Source organism: Coenobita brevimanus, chromosome 24 (assembly GCF_032717465.1).
Source record: "Coenobita brevimanus isolate Jiangsu-jjx chromosome 24, ASM3271746v2, whole genome shotgun sequence".
Lineage (NCBI taxonomy): Eukaryota > Metazoa > Arthropoda > Malacostraca > Decapoda > Coenobitidae > Coenobita > Coenobita brevimanus.
The window spans coordinates 7,294,964-7,318,878 of record NC_136977.1 but is presented as its reverse complement, the minus strand read 5'-3'; the positions used below and the strand labels follow the sequence as shown (position 1 = coordinate 7,318,878).

General features: G+C 40.6%; 1 protein-coding gene across 1 annotated transcript in view; it reads left to right on the top strand.

Moving 5' to 3' along the window:
- LOC145393486 (uncharacterized) overlaps nt 1–23,613 on the top strand; it is a 281,432-nt gene extending 257,819 nt beyond the window's left edge. The window contains exons 24-26 of the mRNA XM_080267606.1: nt 12,473–12,570; nt 13,295–13,371; nt 20,199–23,613. Coding sequence (XP_080123732.1) covers nt 12,473–12,570; nt 13,295–13,371; nt 20,199–20,367 — 344 coding nt within the window. The 3' untranslated portion in view covers nt 20,368–23,613. The remainder of the gene's footprint in view (nt 1–12,472; nt 12,571–13,294; nt 13,372–20,198) is intronic.
- Nucleotides 23,614–23,915: the final 302 nt, after the last annotated feature.

Genomic DNA, 23,915 nt, shown 5'->3' with positions numbered 1-23,915 from the left:
TCCGATATTTCTTCCCAAACTAGTGACCTGAAGTCTATACACAGTTGCTACTAAATAGCTTTTTTTTTCTACACACACACATGCTGCCTATGCTAGTCATAATGGTACACACACAGCAGTCAGAACCCACAATAATAACGGCTTGTTTCCGTTACGAAAACCGGACGCCTCGCGAGAGAACAGCAAACTTCCGGTATGTTGCGAGTACCTTACGGGAAAAAGTCGTTCTGTTTTCTCAAGCTTCCGTTTTATCCCATGTTCGTTATATCAAGCTTTTACTATATATATATATATATATATATATATATATATAAGAGATATGCATAAAATCTGCTTTATTTTGCTTTTTTATTTGCATACAGTCACTACTCGTTTTACATTGATTCGGTATACAATAATTCACTACAATGATAACAGAAAAGTTCCACCCCAAAATCCACTTTCTGATGAATTTCCCGCTATAACGATATTGCCCTCGGAAAATTTCGTACGAAGCGCCAGGCACATGCAAGACGACAGTCGCTTGTCTCAGGCAAGATGGTGGCCCCAGCATGCAGAGCATTGTTTTGGTTCCGTTGTTGTCCGCCATCCCTTCAAAGCCCAGTCTTTTCCACTCGTTCACGTGTGCCCTCCCCCCCCCCTGCTGTCGTCACCTCTCAGCCAAGCATCATGCTACAGTAGGCCTATACATTGTGTAGCACCAGGCCAACGTTACACAAGTGTGATTGTTGTGTTGTTGCAACGATTTACTGTATGTGAGTAATGCCGCCTGCATTGGTGTGATAGTGTTTGTTTTGGTCTTGGAGACAACGTGGACTGACACAGGAAGTGATTAAGGTGGGTTGTCATTTTTATTTCAGTCTTGGGTAGGTGACTTTGGGAAGCTGAGTTGACATAACCCCCCTTCTATAATGTGTTTCAATCTCCCGATTTATGATAAAATCATTATACAATAAGGTATGACCTGACATAACCCCATCGTAAAACAAATAGTGACTGTAATTCAGTAAGGCTTCTTTTGTGTTCTGTCCTGTCAGTCTGTCTGTTTTACATGTGTTAAAGAATTTCCATGTTGAAGAGTTCCATACTTCAGATTTATTGATAATTCCAGAGGTTGCTGAATATGGAACAACTCAACAGTTTACAAGTTAGAAGCACCCAAGTTCATTAAACGTACACAGAATAGGGGTTAAGTTGGTTGTATATAAGTATAAAATAAAACCTATCAATTCTTTTTAAGCCATTTTGAATGTGCTCTTTAGTAAATTTATATTCAGTCTGTTAGAAAGTAATAAACACAGGTATATGAACATGAAGATTGTGGGAAAATATTCTTTGTACTGTATGAGAAAACTTTGAAGTTACAGTACTGTCTGGTAGAGGAAAGAAACATTTTGTTCAAATTTAGGACTGTCATTGGACTGTACATGTAGCACTTGATCATGAAGTACTGTAAGTGCCTTTGTTATGTTTCATATATCTGCTTCTTGTATTTACTTTGTATAGAAAACATTTAAGAAAATATAATCAGTTGCTTGGTTAGGAATGCTAAAGGTGTATGTGTTGTTGCAAGGGCATCATCTAATAAGAAGGGTATGTGCTTGATGGGATATGGAGGTTGAAAGAACAGTGAGGATGAACACAGATGTGGAGCTCTCAAGGAATTTGTTTTGTATTCATGCATTGCAAAATATAATGAACATAGTACGATTTATGATAGATGTAAAGTAAGGAGGTCTGTTGACAAAAATTTAGATGAGAATAGGCTTTGATGTATGGTGCTATGGGGAAAAGGGATCTAGGTAAAATTGTGCAATAGGTATGTGTTTGTGTTTAAAGGTGGGAAGTGTGGTAGGCGAAGAAGAAGTTGGTTAAAATTACTAAATGAATGTGTGAGAATGTGAGGTAAGGAAGTTTAAGATAATTATACAGTACTGACAAGGCATCAGATTAGCTGGATGAAGTATATACAGAAAAGCACATGGCATTGGTTTGGTACCTCCCCCCCTCACACACACACACACACACACACACACACACACACACACACACACACTTTTTTAAAACTTTATAGTCAGTGGAATGACTCTGTATGACAGGTGAATGTTGATATGTTTCTCTAAAGAAAGATTGGTGGTAGGTGGGGGCACTCACCATCCACTCACTCGATGCAGTGCTGCTTTGGGGGTCTACCCTTTCCACTCTTCCGTCCTTCCTCTTCTGTCTTTCTTTTCTTCATTCTTTCCTCTTCCTTCTGCCTATGGGTGACCTTACACATCCTCTTTTGTCTTTATTTCTTTCCTTCACTCTTTCCTATGGGTGACTGTACACTGAGTGACAAGCCAAATGGTTTCCTGTATACCAGGAAACCATTTACAATGTTTGGTAAAATGTAAATACAGTACAGTAATAAATAAATAATTTGGTTTTACGCCTGGTATCCCTGAAGGGCTAAGGCATTGCCCCTGGGTAGAGGACTTTTGGACTGGAGCACGTAGCATTTTATGACCGGATGCCCTTCCTGATGTCTACCAATGACCCTTGGGTGGATTCGATCCTCTAACCCTTCAGTCAGAGTGGAGTGCTCTAACTCACTGAGCCACGGCTGCTAACCAAATTATGGCACCTGGTGGTTTAGTGGGCAATTAAGGCGCTCCAATTGGATTCAGCCTGTGTAGGTTTACATCTAAGGGGTGGTTGGGGTTTATTGCTCACATAATGCCACTCACGGATGAGTGAGGCTGGCCACTCTCATCTTAAATGTCAGGACCAACTTGCCTAGCCCTGGGCCCCTACATTCCTCATGGGGAGGCATAGGATTGCATGATGGATGGATGGACAAAAAAAAAAAAAAAAAAAAAAAAAAAAAATGTGCAGATGTTCTTGCTTGTGAGGTGGAACCAAGATTTTGAAGGGTTGAATATTATGTATATAATTTTGTGACCTGCTTCACTGGACATGCTGTTGATAGTTCTCTCACTTTTGTATCTTTTCTTCCCTTCCTTCTGGATCCTACCTCATCCCATCTTTAGTTTGGAATAAATGTTTCACTGATGATGATGATGATGATAAATATATGGTATAGAATAGGAACAGTCACTCTCTCTTCCAGTGGTTTTGAACTTTTTATGGCTGCAACCCAAAGTCTGGTCATAAGTGTTTATTGTGAGTCTTAAAATATTGTTATACATCTAGCAGTATGAGGTCATGTGTAATACAGTGTACTAAACACCACTGCAGTCCAAACTGAATTGAACACCACTTCTCTCCAAACCCTAATCTATCCAGTGGTTTATGAATATAGCATGGTCTGCATCTGGCAAAATGGTCAAAAGTCCTATACTGTATCTAGACACATCTCGTTAAAAAAAAATCCAGGATTCAGGGAAGTTGTAGTGTACAGTAGTGCACCAACTTTCGCTACAGCAGGATTCGCGGAATCCGCTTGCGCAGCATGCACCAAATATTCCCTAACTTCCACTTTCGCTTGAAAAAAATCGATTTTCGCGCACAAATTTTGGGTTTGGGACAATATTTTGAACTTTGAATTTCCTGCACCGCCCGCCCGCAACCCACCGCCATCTTGAATGACGTCATGTCAACACTCTGTCCACCCATTCCCGCCATTGTGTACGAGCGTGCTAGCTCCATTGTGTTGGATTCTCACGGTTCAATGGCCTCTACTATACCTGGTAGTGTGGGGAAAGGGCCTGGTGGTGTGGGGGGAGGGCCGGGAGGCAGTGGTGGTGATAAAAAGTGGATACTTACCCCCAACATCCATTAAACACCTCAACCTGGTCTCTGTGTTATGTTTCTCCTCATATAATGTGTACTGTACAGTTTTTATTGTTTGTATCTCACAATGCAATGTACAATAGTGATTTGATGTACTGTATTGCAAGTGAAAATGAAAATCTGATGTTACTTTAGGATAACCGGGAACCAATTAGCCTTTTTGCCATAAAGACAATGCCCCAACTTTCGCTAATTCCACTTTCGCGCATTATTTTTGGACCCAATTAGGCGCGAAAATTGGTGCCCCACTGTATAATGCAATCTTGTAAGTGCTCCTCACTCCCCAGACTGACAAAGCACTTACCAGTACACAGCTATGTCTGATGGTTAGAGCACTAATGCTAATTACAATCCACATTATGACAGAAAACCCAGTTGTTATGGTGAGGTTGCTTGGTATTATGAACAAAACTACACTGCTACACTAATTTAATCAATAAACTTATTAAATTGCAGTTACAATTCATCAGTGATAATTCAGAGAGAGAGAGAGAGAGAGAGAGAGAGAGTGGGGAAATTAATCTGCACCATCTTGTTAAGGTTTAGAACATATACTTTTAATCAGCATGCTTCAAAAGTAATAATATTTGTAAATGTTTTTTTTTTTTTCTCTCTCTCTCTCTCTCTCTCTCTCTACTTATGGCAGTTAGCACAGTCTGTCATGCATGGCCTCATTCATCTTGTGTTAATATAAATATCAGCAGGAAAAAAATATATACATATCACTGTGTTTGGCATATTTGGTAGAATCTGTCACTGATAAATGACATACCCAGACAGAATTACTATACAAAATAATCAAGAATAATGTAAAAGTTCATCCATTCATCCATCCATCATCCAATCCTACGTTGCCCCATGAGGAGCGTAGTAGCCCGGGGCTAGGCAAGTTGGTCTTGACATTTGTGATGCGAGTGACCAGCCTCACTCATTCCTGAGTGGCATTACGTGAGCAGTAAACCCCAACCACTCCTTGGTTGTAAACCTTCACTGGCCCAATCTGATTGGAGCACCATAATTACCCACTAAGCCACCAAGCTCCATAATTTGATTATATGGTTACCACCCAGCATAGTAAATGGTTTCCTGGTGTACAGGAAACCATTTGGTTTGTCACTTAGTGTAGAGTCACCCATAGGCAGAATGAAGAGGTTAGAATGAAAGAAAGAAAGACAGAAGTGGGAGTGTAAAGTCACCCATAGACAGAAGGACAAGGAAAGAATGAAGTAAAGAAAGACAGAAGGGGAAGGAAGGAAAGATGGAAGGAGTAGAGGATAGGGCAGACACCTGAGAGCAGCACTACTTTGAGTGAGTGGATGGTGAGTGCCCCCACCTACCACCATGTAAAAGTTGAGCATTCTTATTTGTTCATTGTTTGCTTACGAGAAAAAGATACTACAGTAAATCCATATGAAGTTCATACTCTACTTATCACTCTGTCCCAAACGCTCAGAACACCTGTGACTTTTGGGAAGCCATGCCTTAATCAATGTAAGGGTCGTGTTTTAGAAATGGAAGTAATCAGTGTAAATGTCATTTATTTATTTATTTTTTATGAATTACAACTTTTAATCATGGATTTATTTCTTGAAATTGAGGAGATGGAAGGAGCACTTTGAGGATTTGTTGAAGGTAGAGAGTGAGAGCAGTGTGAGTATAAGTGGTTGGGGAATGGCTGGGAGAAGAAGAGATGAGAGGAGGGAGGAAGAGATCAGTAGGTCGGAAGTAGTGGAAGCGATGAAGAAGATTAAGCTGGGAAAGGCCCCAGGAATTGATGGAGTGTGTGGTGAAATGCTTAGGTATGGGGGTGAGATTGTTGTGGAGTGGATATGGAAGTTGTGTAGATTGGCTTGGGAAGAGGGAAGGGTTCCAGAGGACTGGAAATCAGGTATAATTGTTCCTCTGTACAAAGGAAAAGGGGAGAGAGAAGTATGTGGTAACCATAGGGGTATTTGCCTTCTTAGTGTGACTGGTAAAATATATGGTAGAATACTCATTGACAGGGTGAGGCATATGACAGAGGAGCTAGTTGGAGAAGAACAAGGGGGATTTAGGAAGGGAAAAGGGTGTGTAGATCAGATATTTGTTCTAAGATGTTTAGTGGAGAAGTATCTAGAGAAGGGAAGGAAAGTGTACGCTGCCTTCATGGACTTGGAGAAAGCTTATGACAGAATAGATAGGAAAGGTATGTGGAAGGTATTAAGAATATATGGAGTGGAGGGGAAATTGTTGAGTGCTGTGAAGAGTATGTACGAGGGAGCTAGGGCTACGGTGCGAGTGGATGGAGAGCTGAGTGAGTTCTTTGATCTCAGTGTGGGACTGAAACAGGGGTGTGTAATGTCTCCATGGCTGTTTAATATATATATGGATGGGGTCGTAAAGGAGGTACAAGGTAGGGCAGTGGATGTCGGGGTGGCCCTAATGAATGAGGGTGAGATTTGGAAGCTTCCGGTGTTGCTGTTTGCTGATGATACAGTATTGTTGAGTGAAGATGAATGGGAGTTGCAAGGTTTGGTGAATGAATTTGGGACAGTGTGTAGGAGGAGGAAGCTGAAAGTTAATGTAAACAAAAGTAAAGTTATGGTGTTTGAGAGGAATGAAGTCACAGAGTGTGCAGTGAGGTTGGATGGTGAGGATATGGAGAATGTGAGTGCATTCAAGTACTTGGGTAGTGTGATGAGTAAGGATGGAACTTTGGGGGATGAAGTACGTGAAAGGGTACAGCAGGGAAGGAAGGTTGTTGGCACACTGAAAGCAGTGATGAGAAATAGGGAGGTGAGTATGGAAGTTAAGAAGTCACTGCATGATGGTATTGTGATCCCTACCCTGACGTATGGAAGCGAGGCGTGGACCTTGCAAGAGGGGAACAAGTCAAGAGTGAGAGCAGTGGAAATGAGTTACTTGAGAGGAGCATGTGGAGTGACATGGAGGGACAGGTTGACGAATGAAGAAGTGAAGGAACGTTGTGGGGTAGATGTGGATGTGGTTGAAAAGATTAGGAGAAATACACTGAGGTGGTTTGGACATGTGGAGAGGATGGAGAATGAAAGACTGACTAAGAGGGTGTATGTAGGTGAGGTGGAGGGAGGGAGAGGGAGGGGTAGACCGAGGATGAGGTGGAGGGATGGAGTTGAGAGGTATATGAGGGAGGGGGGGGTGAGTTGGGGGGAGGGGAGTCAAATGGTGGGTGACAGAGTGACTTGGAGGCGTTTTGTCTGCGGCCACCCTTTGCGGGATTAGGGCGTCGGGCTATAGATAGATAGATAGATAGATGAATCAATAACCATGCATGTGTCATCACAGCTGTTACATTACTAAAGAGTAATCTTCAGGCATTCACTTGAGGTCTTTGTTGTCTTGCTCATAATGGCTTGTTGACCCAGTTTTAAGGTTTTGACCCAGGAATTATAAAACACTACCCTACTCATTATACTCTTGCTGTACATTATAATAGTGCAGCATATGAACTACATTTTCACCTAGACAGAACATTACATTTGTTTTCGTTTTTGTAGGCTCCAACATGCTTGCATGCATTGGCCGTTATCACCTAGTGGCAGTTTTCCGTGCTGCTCGATCTCTGGCAGCTTCTCTATTTAGTCCCTTAACCCTGAGATCACACTCAATGACCCCATCCCAGGTCTTTGTCAACCTCTCACTACCCTACCCCCAGCATTAACACTTCTCACTCACTTTCTGCACCCAGTTATCATTCCCCATCCTCTCCACATGCCGAAACCATCTCAATCTACCTCTCCTCATCACAACACCAATACACTCCAGTCTCATCCTTCTCCTTATCTCTTCCATCATAAACCTAGCCCCCACAGGCCTTGCACTCAAGGACGCACTGCACATCCACCTAATCATTGTATGTTTGAGCCTGCGAGTATCCTCTTCCTTTACTGCCCAGGTCTCACTACCTCACAGCATTTCATTCCTAACACATGCAACATACAAAAATCCCTTAGCACAGAGGGAGAGCCCTCTCAGTGTCAGGAGAAGCAACAGCTCCCTGAACTTCTTCCAACCATTCCTTACTCTAGCCACAGAACTAGCTCGTGCCCCGCCTCCAGCATATAACATGTCTCCCAAATAAAAAACTCTTCCACACACATAAGAGACTCACCAGCAGGCTCAATCCTTTCATGCCTGGCAATATCCACATGTTCTCCCCGACACTACTTGCACATGAAACTAGCATTATCTTGCAGTACACCTGTAATACCACTACATCTCTTATGCACCCACTTATCACAAACACTGCACAAGATGGAATTACTTCCCACACCCTTGTGACAAATTGCACATGGCCACTCTCCTTCTTCTTTGACAGTACCACCCCCAGCCCTAGATACCATCACTTTTGTTTTATCTGCATTTGTCAGCTGATATGTGGTGTAAAGAAGTCCAAGGAAATGCTGTAGGCAATAATGGGTTTTATTACAATAGAGTACTTTATTTCTTTTAACAAGCTGGCATAAGAATGTGACAGCTCTACCACCCAACATTTTTTTTTACAAGCAGTATCATATCATACAACATTAAATAGCTATGTTATGGAAATGTGTAATGAAAACTTGGATAGGATAATGAAGCACTGTACCAGCTTCAACCCACCTGTCTCTCTCTCTCTCTCTCTCTCCCCTTTTCATTATGCACATTCTTTGGTAAACAGACTTATATTTATTCATCATCATCCAATCCTGTGTTGCCTCATGAGGAGCATAGGAGGCTGGGGCTAGGCAAGTTGATCCTGACATTTAAGACGAGAGTGACCAGCGTCACTGATCTGTGAGTGGCATCACCTGAGGAATAAACCCCAACCACCCTATGGATATAAACCTGCACTGGCTCAGTCCGATTGGAGAGCCATAATTACCCACTAAACCACCAGGTGCCATAATTTGGTCATATGGTTACCACCCAGCATGGTAATGGTTTCCTGGTGTACAGGAAACCATTTGGCTTGTCACTCAGTGTAGAGTCACCCATAGACAGAAGGAAGAGGAAGGAATGAAGGAAAGAAAGACAGAAGATGAAGGAAGGAAAGACAAGAGGAAGGATCTAAAAAAAAAAGAAAGAAAAAAAAAAAAAAGCATGATGGTGGCTTCATTTGAAGGAATCAAACCTATGGCAGGGTGGGTACTGGTAATTGGCCAGTGGCAGCTTGGGAAATTTATCTGTAGACTGTAAAAATAAAATAATCTCATTTCTCCTCAGATGGCATGTATCTCTTAGATGATCACAGTATAGTAATCACTCTAATATCCGGACGCCCAATATCCGAACATCCCCACTACCCGGACATAATCGTCCAATATTCCCAAAATGGTCTGAAACCCCCCCCCTCCCCCCCAAAAAAAATAAAAACGATTTTTTTCCCGCCCGTTTCATACTGTACTTTTTTCCATACTATACTTACCTCATTTCACTCTTTAATGTCCTTTATTGGTGTGAATAGGGTGTTAAGAGCTATGCATGTGCAGTAGGAAGGTGTTTTTCTGAGCTAGGACTACCAGTCCAGGAGCCAGTCACCAGAATGTTTATTAATGTATGAACATACTTCTAAACCCTCATTTTATGTTTCTTTTGGATTTATTTCAGTCATTTATGTGCCTTATTGGTGTGATTTGGGTCTTAAATGGTGCTATGCATGTCCAGAGGGAGTTGTATAGGTGTTTCTCTGAGTTAGGGTCCATAAGTACAAGTCCATAAGCTGGGGCCCAATATCCGGACCTACCTATGGCTCTATTATGTCGGATATTGGAGTGATTACTGTAGTTATGAATTTGTAATGATAGTTTCAGGAGTCATGTCAGAAAAATTAAATTTTTCTGTCATGTGTGTAACCCTGGCAACCTCACCCAGTCAGCATCTAAACCTAAATTATTAATCTTTCTTCTTCTCATAAAATTTTAAAATTCTTGGAATGTTTGTCTGATATTCTTATGAGTACTGATTTTATCTTTCGGCAAATTTGATTCTTTCTCAAATGCAGTGCAGGATAATGTGAAGTACTGTACTGAGATTTCATTTAGCTACTATTGTTTACGACCATATAAAGTGGAAAAAAAAAAAAAAAGGAAGTCACTGAGTGCCTTTTCATAGCTTTGGTTCTTAAAACTGTAGAAGCTTGCTTTCTAGAGAGGATTCTACCACAGAAGTACAATATATAATAAGCATTATTAAAGTGTCAGGTTAATCTAACCTAAAATATAATTGTGTATGGTATGTTAATTAGAATTTGGTTTGAGTAATAAACTCATATTTAGTAGAACCTGTAGCCTGAGACTGAAGTAGTGTTTATTATTGTGAGTGGGCATGGTGTATCCAGTGTGATTATGAGTGCTATTTGTGCATCTCACTCCCTTGGAACCTCCTCTGCACACTGTGATATGGGCATGGTAGCATGCGTTTTCAGTTTCCATGCAAATTTAGCCTTCTAAAAAATTATCAGTGTAAAACCAGTGCATTTAAATTCCTACCCTTTTAACTATAAAAGTGATGTTTTATATAAAGCACATTGTGTGCTGCAGTAGTACCTTTAAATTTCTTTTCAAAACAAAGATTCCAGTACCCAGTTCTGTCTTAAATGCATGTTAATTTACACTGTATAGGATGGGAAGGAATATAGCCCTGTAATTTTCTTTTTTTGCATAATATAAAGCACTGACTATAATTTATGTACCGTAAAGGTGATTCATCTAAGTTTAACAGAACCCCACGTATATGTATTACTGTACCATATATGATTTTTATAGTAAAGTTATTTCATTTTTATTATATTTCATGGTATGTACTGTATTACACCTGAAGCCAGGAAGATCAATGGCCTGGTCGTATATTAGCTTCTGTCTTTAAGTTCAAGTCCCTGACTTGCTTCACTTTAGTCTTTTCATATGTAATGCATTTCAGTTTTGTTACATGTTCGGATACTTTTTAATGCAATATGCAGTATTGAGGCACTGGTTTATTGCTGTTTTATTTGAGTATTCAGTTAAGATCATGAGGTGAAACAGCAGAAGTGGTATTGTAGGAAGTGAGATTTACCTATAAAACACACACACACACACACACACACATTCGAGTAGCATTTCATTACATGGATGAGTTGATGAAAAAATTGATAGTGGCCATGATCCGCCCCAGGTTGGAATATGCAGCAGTAGTGTGGTCCCCACACAAAAGATGTAAACAAGATCAAGAAAATACAAAGCACAGCATCCAAATGGTCCCTAGCCTGGCAGATCTGTCATACAGAGAGAGGCTGGAAAAGCTGGATCTGCCTTCCATAGATGAAAGGAGAGAGAGGAGCTACTTGATTGAAGTGTTTAGGGCCATGATGGGAGTAGAAAAAATTAACACGGAAGATCTGTTTGTGTGGGATGGGAGAGTAACAAGAGGACATGGAATGAAACTGAAAAAGCCAAGTTGCTTGAAGTATATCAAGAAATATAGTATCCCATGTAGATGCATAGACCTGTGGAATAGCCTGGACAAAGAGATCGTCCAGTCTAAAAATTTAAACGAGTTCAAAACAAAATCTGACACTGAGAAATATAGATGGGACCCCATGAGCGTAGCTCATTTCCTGTATATCACAACTAGGTAAACACACACACACACACACACACACACACACACACACACACACACACACACACACACAGTCATGCAGATGAACCCAAATGGTTTCACAGTTAGTCACAGAGACACTTTGCAGATGTGTACTCTTATCTGAGCATTTGTATCTACACTCTTAGAATCACTCATCCATGCACGCAGCTCCCCTCAATCTCACTTTGGTTTAAAGTGGCCTTGACATTTCTCCATGTTGTGAGTAAAATCTTGAGTGATATACTGTGCAGTGGTAGTAATACAAATATACCAGTGGTATGATGGTTATAAACATCTTGCTTATCATATACTACTGTATCAGTTGTCATTATTATCCAAACTAAGTTTCCACAGATATTAATGGGTTGAGTAGAATCCAAGTGTAGAAAATGGAAAGCACAAAAGTAGGATAACTGTCAGCAGTATTCAGTGAAGTAGGCCATACATCCATTCACTCATTGTTCATGCTTTTGAAAACTGTCGTATTAGTTATCAGAATACAAGAATTTCTAGTTTAAAGTAACATTGTAATATGGGATTTTAATAATAAAGTAATTGCAAATAATTCTTATCTGATACACTGGTAGGTATTTTTGTGGTTGTTTGATATACTGTAGCTGCTCTACTTGTGTTGTCCTCAACACATCTCTTTGTTGTGGCCTCAGTGTAGAAAAGAGTAGAAAGATGTCATTCATAGGATGCCACCCCCCTCACACACACACACACACACACACACACAATCAACCCAGTTCCAAATAAATATGTAGGCTCGTTTTCTCGTCAACTTAGGAGGCTTTCTAGCACGTCTTCCCTAGCAATTTATTTTGGATTTTATGTTTCAGCATTCTGTTGTAGATTATTCATGGATTATAATATCAGTGCAGATTAAATATCATACAAGAGAATACTGATATCCTGCATGCAGAATAAACTGGTAAGGAAAAGGTGTTACGAAGCTTCTTTATCCGACGAGAATACAGGTCATACACACCTAAGTCAACGTTACTAGCTGTTGTTGACGTTTTTCTCCCGGTGGGGTTGGTGTTTTCATTGCCAGTGAGTCCCAGCTCCTCGCCCCTGCCCCGGCCAGCCCTGCCCGCTGCAACCCTCCTCTACAATGGTGCCTCCTCTTACTCCAGCCCCTACTCCACCTTGGTGCGTACTCCCCCATGATAAACACTCTTACTGTACTGTAATCCCCTTCATAGGAGCTTGGGTAGCTCTGGTTCCAAATTTGCTTTCAGATAAATTAAAGTTTCATTGCACTTTGAATATTCTTTGGACTTGTCATAAACCTGCTCATTCTTATTGGCTGCAGGTGAAAGAAACTGCATTGAATAAGTACCTATAACCCCAAGCTTTTGTGTTGTTTGTGTTTACTGTCCTTTGTCAGTGGTCATGTACAGAATGCAGTGTTTGTTCATTGTTTCTTTTTAATATTGCAGATTTGTTTTGGGTATGCAGGGGCTTTTTTCTGTATTTTGGTTTAGGTTTATCTAATTCTGGCTTGTGATGCACTGTTACATATACAATAACAGGACATACCTTGTAAAAAAAAAAAAAAAAAAAGTTCAGTACTCTATATTCTCCATATAAAATTGAAAAGAGTTTCAGGATGAAAAAAATATTAGATTACTTTAGTCTTATATTTTGTAAGCTACAAAGGCATTAATACTTCACATGTACTGTACTGTATATTCTCAGTGCTGTCATGCTTTCAGGTTACATTACCCAACTTCCAAGACTGACCTATTAATCAGCTGGTCTTGGAAGATGGACACCTGCATATTAATACATGCTGGGAAGCTTGCAGGTACTGTTCACCTGTTTCTTGCCAGTAGAGTATGAACTGTGGTGGTGACTGTGCCTTTCCTTGCAGGGTCGTCCGGGAAGTCAAAATGATAATCGACCTTACAACCAGTCACTGACTGTTAACACGCAGCAGGAGCCAGTTCCGTAAGTTGACGTTCTTCACCTTTTTCTTAGTAAACATGAAATGGTCAAGATAACTTATATATATATATATATGGTCAAGATAACTTATATATATAGATAGATAGATAGATAGATAGATAGATAGATAGATATGCATACATATCACTCTCTCTCTCTCTCTCTCTCTCTATACACTCAAACCTCAATTTAAGGGACCTCCATTTAAGGGATTTCAGATATAAGGACTCCATATTCTACCTGACAAACGGACAGGACCATTCAAAAATTATACATAATGTCTAGGTTTTACACATTAATATGTTTCTTTATACAGTACCCATATAATAATATTCTTGATCATATATATAAGTAAGATAAGTGAAACAATCATTGCATTTCATAATAAGATTGTCTTTATTTATATGTGGTAAAACAATGGACATTTTCAAGTAAGGGACAAGTTGATTCCCCATTTAGTCCCTTAAATCGAGGTTTGAGTGTACGAGGTGCTACCCAAGAGTTCCAGTAATTTGAACAGAGGGAGCAACCGTTTGCAGTTCTGCCTTTTGCTGCTAGGAGGAGTCAGCAGCACCCCTTGTGCATCAGTGTGGCCCCAGCCGTATCTGTGAGCGGACATGTTGTTGAGCTACGCTTACTATTGTAGCGTGGTGTGTAGGTGGTTTGGCGGTTTTGCAATGGAGGACCAATGGCGCAGCAATGTCAAGTCGATGTTGATCATTTTCTTCGATATCCAAGAGATTTTTCACAAGGAATTTGACCTACCTGGTCAGTCTATCAACGGAAAGTTTTACTGTGAAGTTTTGCTGCATCTGAGGGTGAACATCCGCCGCAAACGTCCAGAACAGTGGAAGAACAAGGACTGGGTCCTGCATTATGACAACAACCCCGCCCACACATCAGTTGTTGTCTGGCAGCTCCTGGCTTCCACTAACATGGTAGTCATTCCCCACCCACCCTGTTCAACTGACCTTGCCGCCTGCAACTTTTTCCTGTTTCTCAAGCTGAAATTATGCCTAAAAGGGCGTCGGTTTGACTCAATTGAGGAGATCCAGACAGAATCACAGGAGGCGCTCATGACCATGATGCCTGAAGCCTTCCAGGAATGCATGGACTCATGGAGAATATGCTGGGATCACTGTATACATGCCCAAGAGGACCTCTTCGAAGGCAACAGTGAGAACTAGGAGGTGAGGTAACTTATTTTCCTACAGTATTCAAATCACCTTGTATATATAATGCAGTATACAATATATATGTTCTGTATATACAGTATATATATATATATATATATATATATATATATATATATATATCAGTATATACAGTGAACCCTCGATATAAGAAACTAATCTGGGGGAAGGGTGGGTCGATATATCTGAAAGTTTGCCACATATGAGGGGTTCGGTATTTTCGAGGGATTACCGAACTCAGTTCACTGTGTAAGGGGTCGTTCAGTCCTAAGTGCTCAAACATAACCTACACTAACCCTGTGAAGTTTTACATGGAGAATTCAATGGTTTATGAAATTGTACATGTCAATACAATACTTTATGAAGTTGTGCATATACAGTAAATACAATAACTATAAGAATACTGTATAATGTAGTACTGTTACAGTACAGTTACCATGCCAGGAAGGGATGCTGTTTTCACCGTGGCCAGATTCACAAACTTCCCCCATACTTAGCGACCTTTGTTTGCAAAATCTGGGGGAAGTTCGGTCGCGGTTTGGCTGTTCGCTATATCCAAAATCACAATACCGGGGTTCATTATATCAAGGGTGTACTGTATATGTATACAGTATATATATATATATATATATATATATATATATATATATATATATATTTATGTATTTATGTATGTATGCATACATTACTGGTATATAATACACACACACACATGAGGTCTGATTGAAAAGTATCCGACCATATATATTTTTTTTTCTTATAACCATTATAAGCAAAGGGATGTGACATAGTGGAGAAGTGTCTAGGATCACTGTGTGCATGTCAAGCTGTGTTCATTGCAGCTGCCCAGCCCAGTCATTCGTGAGCAGTGTGTGTATAGAACACATTCTTCCTCATCACATTTTCATTTTGTGCCGCGATGACTGAGCAAATTGAGAATGTTATTGCATCAAATTTGATCAAAAGCTTGTTGACATTCGAAGATTCAGCGGGCTTTTGGCAATGAAGCTGAGTCATCACAGTGGAAGTCACAGGAATCACTAAGACCAAAGAAGCTATCTGCGTGTTGTTCATTACGAGTATGCTCAAGAAGGCCATACAATCAATAAAGAGTACTACATGGGAGTTCTGTCACCTACGGAATGTAGTTCGTCGCAGGAGATGAGAGTTGTGGGGGGCGGGGAACTGGCAGCCCCACCTCAACGGTGCTCCAGCCCACTCATCCCATCTCATCCTGGATTTTTTGGCTAGACATAGGATCACACAGGTCCAGCAGGCTCGCTATTTACCTTGCATGGTTCTCTGCAACTTCTGGCTGTTTCCTGAACTGAAGATGCTGCTGAAGAATTTGAGATTTGAGTCCTGTAGACTTTCATCCCCTCCTTGAGCCAATTAGCAGTGTCCCTGCCTTGTCCTGGGAGGGGGTCATGTGTCCACATGAGGCCAATTATCTCATCCAGCTTCGTTAGCATCTCCTTTAGGATTTTGATATTCAGAGCTCAGACCTCTGGCACAACCTCCTCCTCTTCTGCCTCCTGGTGCGCCTGCTGGATCTCCATATAGAGGAGCTCCACATTGCTGAGCTCCTGACTATGGTTCTCAAGAACTGTCATTCTCATCGACCTCCCAGAAGTCCGCCTCATGCAACAATTCAACCGTGTCCTGCTGGACAGGCAGAACATGCATGCCTTCGGGGAAGCTGGTGAAGATGTGCACGCACTCTGGCCACAACTTCCGCCACGCACTGTTCATGGTCACCTGGCTAACCTCACTCCATGCTGCAGTGATATTCTCTAGGGCATGACATACTGTATGTTATAGGCTTTCCAAAACTGCTGCACTGTTGTCCTGTCATCACTGTCACAGGCCCTTACGAACTGCTGCATCGTGTGGCGGAGGTAATAAGCCTTAAAGGCAGCGATCACCCCTTGGTCCATTGGTTGCAACAAGGACGTGGTGTTGGGGGGCAGGAACACCACCTCAATATTGCTGGCCCATTCCTTCATCACAGGAGGGTGGCTAGGCGCATTGTCCACCACCACGAGAAATCTGTTCACCAAATTTTCACGCAAGGCATACCTCTTCAGCACAAGAGAGATGTATGAATGGAAGTATGACAGAACAGATATCTGAAGTCAGCCAGGCCTTCTTGTTCAACTTCCAGATAACCCCAAGGTTCTCTTTAACACACCCCACCAGAACCCTGGGTTCTTGGAGTGGTAGACAAGGAGTGGCTTCAACTTGAGGTCGCCCTTGGCGTTGCCCCCCAGCAACAGTGTCAGCTGGTCCTTCGAGGGCTTGAATCCTGGCGAAGACCTTTCCTCTGTTGCAAGATATGTCTTGGAGGACATTCTCTTCCAAAAGAGCCCTGTCTCGTCAAAATTCAAGACCTGCTTTGCACTGTAGCCACCCTCATCGATGATTGTTTCAGTTCGTCAGGATACGCTGCTGCCGCCACCATATCTGCACTCACTGCATCACTGTCACATCTTCACATGGTGTAAGTTTGCTCGCCTCTTGAACCGGTCAAACCACCCATGGCTTGCCTTAAAGGCCTCGCATTCATCCAGATCACGCCTGACCTTCATTTCCTCCCATAGCGAGAGAGCCTTAGTGCATTTGCCTGGCTCATGGGTGCCTTGCACCGATTCTGATCCTCATCCCACTTGACCAGCATCTGCTCCAGTTCCTCCATCGTAGGCTTGCGCTGACAGGTGATACGGGAGGCAGGTAGGGTTGCATCCTTCCCGGCAGCAGCCTTAATGGTGTCCTTGATAATGGTAGAGACAGTCGACTGGGCCAGGTGGAGAGCCGATGCGATAGCATACGCACCTTCGCCTTTGTCGTGGCGCTTAAGAATTTCCAATTTCACCTCTGGTGACACAGTCGTATGCACACACTTTGCGGGAACATCACCAACACTACCACTAGCAGGCTGCTTACCACCACGACTAGGGCCTCCACTAGCCCCACCACGTGCAGCACCCTTACCAGACATTTATCACACTTATTTTGGCCAAAAATCACACAGTGTCACACTCCACACACAATTAGTATCACAGCTCTACTCACGGCACTGCTCGAACATAGTTACAATGCACTACAATAGCAGCTTGTGCAACGTTGATGGTGCAGCACAATGCGTGGTGGGCGAACGTAAGGGAGATCCTCACTCTGAGATGGCTGGTGCGAGAAGAGCAATATGGGTGAACGTGGGGTAATCAATGGCTGTGGGGTCTGCGTGAGCATTTCTGCACATCCTGGGAGGCGGGCGGGCTCAGCTGGCCGCGGGAACGCGCACGATTCAAAATTTCAGCCTGTCATCTACGGACGCAACATCGAAGGGCCCATTGTTAAACCAGGGTTCTGCCACTGGGTATTGGGGCATGGTGGTATTTGTACCCCCATCGCTAAGCCAGGGTAACGCATTTAGGGGTATTGTATATCAGGGTATTAATGTATATGGAAGGATACTTACTGACAGAGTTAGGGTAATAACAGAGGAATTAGTTGAGAAGAACAGGGAAGTTTTAGGAAGGGAAAAGGTTGTGTAGATCAGATACTCATTCTTAAGTCTTTAGTGGAAAAGTTTCTAGAGAAGGGAAAGTTGTGTGTGGCCTTCATGGGTTTGGAGAAAGCATATGACAGGGTGGATAGACAAGGAATGTGGAAAGTAATAAGAATGTACAGAGTAAATAGGAAGTTGTTGAATGCTGTGAAGAGTATTTATGAGGGTACTAAGGCTGCAGTGTGTGTGGACAGTGAACTGAGTGACTTTTTGTGTTTGAAGGTTGGATTGAAACAGGGATGTGTCATGTCTCCATGGCTGTTCAATCTGTGTGTGGATGGGGTTATAAAAGAGATACAAGGTAGGGCAGTGGATGGTGGAGTGGCCCTAATGCGAGAGGCAGTGTTTAGAATCTCCCTGTACTGTTGTTTGCAGATGATACAGGCATATCCCGGTTTAACAGTGCAATTTGGTTAAGTAAAAACCCATCACTTGGTGGGGTTTTGTATCTCAGGGTAGATTTAACATGTAAAGTATAGGGATGCATTTTTGAGCCTTGAGTTTTCCCCTAACCAAGTCCTAAACCCACTCAAATGAGTCCCAAAAAAAGTTTAAAGTCAGTCTAAATGGCCTAACAGCTGTAAATGAAGCTGACTTAAGCCTAAGACCACTGCCTATCTTGCCTGTACTCAGCAGACTTTTTTTTTACTTTGTAGGCTGGCCGGCCACCAATACCGGAACATTTCTGTCCAGTTAAGGACAAATAAATCCCGAAAAAGAGCCAAGGCCTAACATCCGTATATGGAGCATGACCAGATACGGAGCATCTGAATAATTGAAGGATTATATACTGTAGTTGTTTTAAGGGGAGGGACACAGGCCCTCCACTAACCCACTTGTTGACACATATGAGTTGGTTATATGGTTGCCACCTAACATTTTAAATGGTTTCCTGGCTTACAGGAAACCATTATGCTTGTCATTCAATTTAAAACCACCTGAAAAGCAAAGAGTGCTAATAAAAAGTGACAGGAAAGATGGGAGAAATAAGAGGAGAGTAGGGCAGACACAGAAAAAGAATGATAAAGGTGAAGGAAGAAGTAGGTAGCATTACATCAAGTGAGTGGATGATGGTCGCCACCACCTAACAAGTTTTTGCTTCCGTAAAATATTGATAGTTTATTCATCATTTACTAATTCAGTTTTAAACTATGGTAGTTCACTGGTAATAGGGTACTAATAGAGTAATAAAAAAAACTGTGTGCTCCATGTTTAGTAAAGATGTTGATACCCATATAATTCAGATATGTATGTAACTGAACACTTTCATATGTGAAGAGTCATAATAATTCTAATGTCTGCCATTGCCTCCTTTGTAGTCTTATGTTCTGAGGGTCAGTCTGCTAAACTTTTGGGAAAAGTTATGGTATATTATGTAAGTGAGATTATTGTGAAGAATTATTTCTTAAAGTGTTGGTCATGTACCAAAATTATCCCTCATCATTAGGAACCATTAACCTTACTTAAATGTTTTTACAGTAGATCTTAAACATAGTAGATGGCATTGCATTCATATACAGTAAACTCTCAATTATCCTTCGTCACAATATTGAGACCAGCACAATATCTGGTGGTGCTGACTCGGCTCTAAAGCAATTTCCAATGAAATTATGCAACACCTGGCGCCGAAACGGGACGTAACCGGCAATTCAGTGCAATATCTTGTGGTGAGACGTATCAACCAACTTTTAAGTGGTGGCCAATCGGTGCTGTATTACTGTACTGTATCATTATTTTATTATATATAGAGGGTCAAGATCGTTAATAACACAGTATCCAGCTCGACACCATAAGTTAAGTCGAAGGGGGGTACTATGCAATATCCAGTGTTTCACGTTATTTGGCATAGGGTGTGGCTGAATTACAGTGGATAATTGAGAGTTTACTGTAGTTACTCCTTCCATAATGTTACCTCTCACAGTGATACCGTTTGTGCCAACTTGTTCCATTCAGCAGTCAGCTAAAATATGACTCAGTTGTTTTCTGTCTATTTACAAACATCTCAACTGTGAACCAAGAGTTCCAAAACCTATTCCCTTTGATAACAGTGGTTGTTTTTGTTCACACAGGTATCGAGCACTCTACAACTACAAACCGCAAAATGAAGATGAACTTGAGTTAGTGGAAGGAGATGTGGTCCAGGTAATGGAGAAGTGTGACGATGGGTGGTTTGTAGGCACATCCAGACGCACTGGCTTCTTTGGAACCTTCCCTGGAAACTATGTTGAGAAGCTCTGAGGGATGGCAACAAGGAGGGAGAGAGGGAGGGAGAGCTGACTGTATGAGATGAAGGGAGAGTGGAGAACATGGGAGACTAATTGGGAATGATATGTTGAATCAGGAAGTGGATGAGGTAAGGAGATCTGACAGAAGTGATTCTGACATTGTGGAAATAAGGGAAAACAGCTGTTCCTGCTGTCAAGATAAGTATTTGCTAGGTAAGTCAGATTGTGTTTGAAAAAATTAAAAGAGAGGGAAAAAAAAAAAAAAACACTGCCTTTCCACCTTCTACCCAACATCTCCACTCCTCTCACTTCAGCTCTCTCCCATCCCAGTTCTTATAAGTCTGATTAACTATATACCCAAAGAAGAGTGTTTGTGTGTCTTATATGTCTTATAAAGTGAGCCGACCAGCCAGCAAGAAGTGAGGATGAAGCTGAATTACCCTTAAAGATTTCTAGGAACTGTATTTCCAGATGCAACAGCATTCTCTACAAATGTTAAATGTTTTAGAAATAAATGAATACAAGTGCTTTGAAACAGACTCTCAGGATTTCTGAAGTATGCTGCCAATATGAACTGTAGAGCATGAAGTGTTATTACCAGTACTTGCGTAAGAATAGTGTGGTGAGTATTGCCTTTTAATGTCAATCTGTTCAGTGGTAGGTAAATAGGACTGAAGTGAGCATCTTTTTGCAAGGATTAATATTGTGCCAAGGTAAAAGAGATTAAATATTAATTTTGATTGACGTATTTTTTATTCCCATTGTTTGTTTACTCTTGTTCTTATTGATGATGTAAAGGGAAAACTAAAGGTGTCAGGTGCACATAAACTTTTGTCCAGTTTTAAACAGCACACGAAACGTCCATGCAGTATTTGTAAGGCACTTGGGTGTTTCAAATGGTTTACCAATTCTGCCTGTTGTTTGAGGTAAAGACCCTTTATGAAAAATACTAATCTTCCATTTAAGTTTGCATTCATTCAACTATTGAAGGCTTGTACAGTGTTCTATGCTTACATTTCAGTCACACATTCAGTTAACCTGTACTGTACAGGTACAGTACAGGCCTCAGTATGGAAAATATGTACAGGTATGTTTATAAATATACCGTAGGTACAGTAAATCCTCATTGCTAGTTGTCCTTTTTTACAATTTATTCCCTTTAACCCCTCTGTAAATTACAGTAAGGTAAAAGTTGTCTGTTAAAGTTTCATTGCTACCTGTGCAGGTTATTTGCCAATTTCCCATGATTTACGGCAACATTTGTGTCTAAAAAGATATGATATTTCACAACACATCCCTTGCTTATAACAAGGACTGATTATACAATATTGTACGATTTATTTATTTATTATTTTTTAATACATGGGGTCATTACTGTAAACAGGTAGTATTACTGCATCTCTGGCCTGGTGGTGTGCTTCATTGCTCACCTCACCCACCCTTTCATCCTTTGCTCTTGTCCGGCTGGCAGGTCACATACCAGAGGGGGGGAAAAAAAGTTCAGGTTTTGCACGTGTCTAGTCACACCCCAAAGTGAAGTTACTGAGAAAATAAAGATATATGATAATGTATAACCTCTGTAGATGTGTTTGTATTCACCAACACTATTAATGTCATCTACCGGTGCTCCTACTGCTGTAAACAGTCCAGTTTTTTACAGTACACTTTTTAAAGCTAAGGTTTATGCGGGAAACTTACCTCTCTGCTCCTCCTCCTTGGATTAAGAAAGTGCACTGTTTTTCTTGTGCATGAGTTTTAAGTCCATGGACATTTATATTCTTTCTATCTCTGAAGTCCGAGGAGTGACCTTGCGCTATTACTTAACTGCTACTCCTGCCTCTTTTCCTTGTGTACTGTCTTTTTATGTTATCTTAATTGTTTCTGTTTAGTTTATTATACCTGATTTTTATTTTTTAGGCATTATAGATACTGGAGTGAACATTAAAAATGTAATATATACATTTCATTAACAATAAATAATGTTTATGATATACTGTAATTTGTTCATCTCACATTTTCATTCATATTCATTCTTCAGAATATTTCATAGACTAATAATTACAGTGTTTGAGAATTTGAGAAGAGTTTTGTCCCCTGTGACATGCACTCGAGTTTTGTCATGCTCAGATGAGGGGTGGTGGAGATTTGTAAATTGGTAGTGCCTGCCTCAACTGACTTTTCCAGATATAAGCTAATAAAAGTGGGTGTTTGTTTCTTTGTCCCAACTAATTAGAAAGTATTTGTGCAAATGATGTTAAAATTAATTAAAGTCTGTGCCACAGAGTGAAGTCATTATGTGAAGATAAAGATTGTCATTTTGGTCACATGAGTGTCTGCCGCCAAAATGCAACCTCACATTGCCCAGTCTTTAGTTAGAGAATTAACAGTGTGGCCAGTTTTATATATATATATATATATATATATATATATAAAAAACAGGTTGGACATAGAAATGAAATAAATGTTTGGGGAAGGGGACACTGTATTGCACTAAATTAATCTCTGTGCTTCCGTGACTGTTGGTAGCTTTTGTCTGCAAGGTTCTCAGAGAAATGAGTTTTCACTTATCTCCTCTGCACCAGATACTGTATAAGTAGTAAATCACTTTGGTTTTGTTTTTTTAAATGATTGTTTTTTATGTTGCTCAGTATCTTCAAACAAAGTTGAGTACTGTAGTAAGTCAGATGTTTTATATAAAGCAAGTTGGTTGTTCCTGATTTCATTTTATAGATAACTATTATTGTAGCTGGTATTTCATTTCAGTGGACATGTTACTCAGAGTGATACATTAAAAAAAAAGCCAAACCAAAATGTACATATAGTTGGTATATAGGTATCCCATTTTTTCCTTTTTGTTAAATTACCTAAAGTATGCTGTGGAATAATGTACTGGCCACATCTCCAAACAGTGCATTCAAGTGTTGTAATGTTCTGAAGTTGTAAAATCAAGTGCCTTTTTTTTTTTTTAACACTAGACAGAATAATGATTAGATCAGTGATGTTTTGCCTCACGATGCATTCTGTTTTCCTTATTTGATTATTATTATTATTATTATTTTTTTTTTTCAAGCCCATAGTACCATTGTATTTACATTTGGCTCAAGTTTAAGATTTTGAATCTCAGTAATGAAAGTGCTATGTCCATAAGGGTAATATATGGGCTTCTCTACTTGTGTACATTTCTTTCTTCCTGTTGTTATGCACAATTTTACTTTAGCTAATCATTGTAGAATATGATAATAAAATGGAAGACTATGGATTTGTTTCTTTTTTCTCTTAAAGCATATTTAATCTTTATTATGATGTGGTATATAGCTTGAAACTGAAGGAGGAAAGTAGAAATTACCCACTCAAGATTGCAGACGATCATGTGCTGGTGAAAATAAGAAAACTTGCTAAAATTGGCTTGTGAATTTAAAAATGTTTTGATTGGTAAAATCTGAGTGACTGTCAGCAAGATATTTTGTTCCATATTACTCTTATAAGGCTTAGGATCTCAAGGCAACCCTACTGCAATCCAGAATAGTTAAAGGTAGGTGACCAGTTCACAGTCCTGATGGT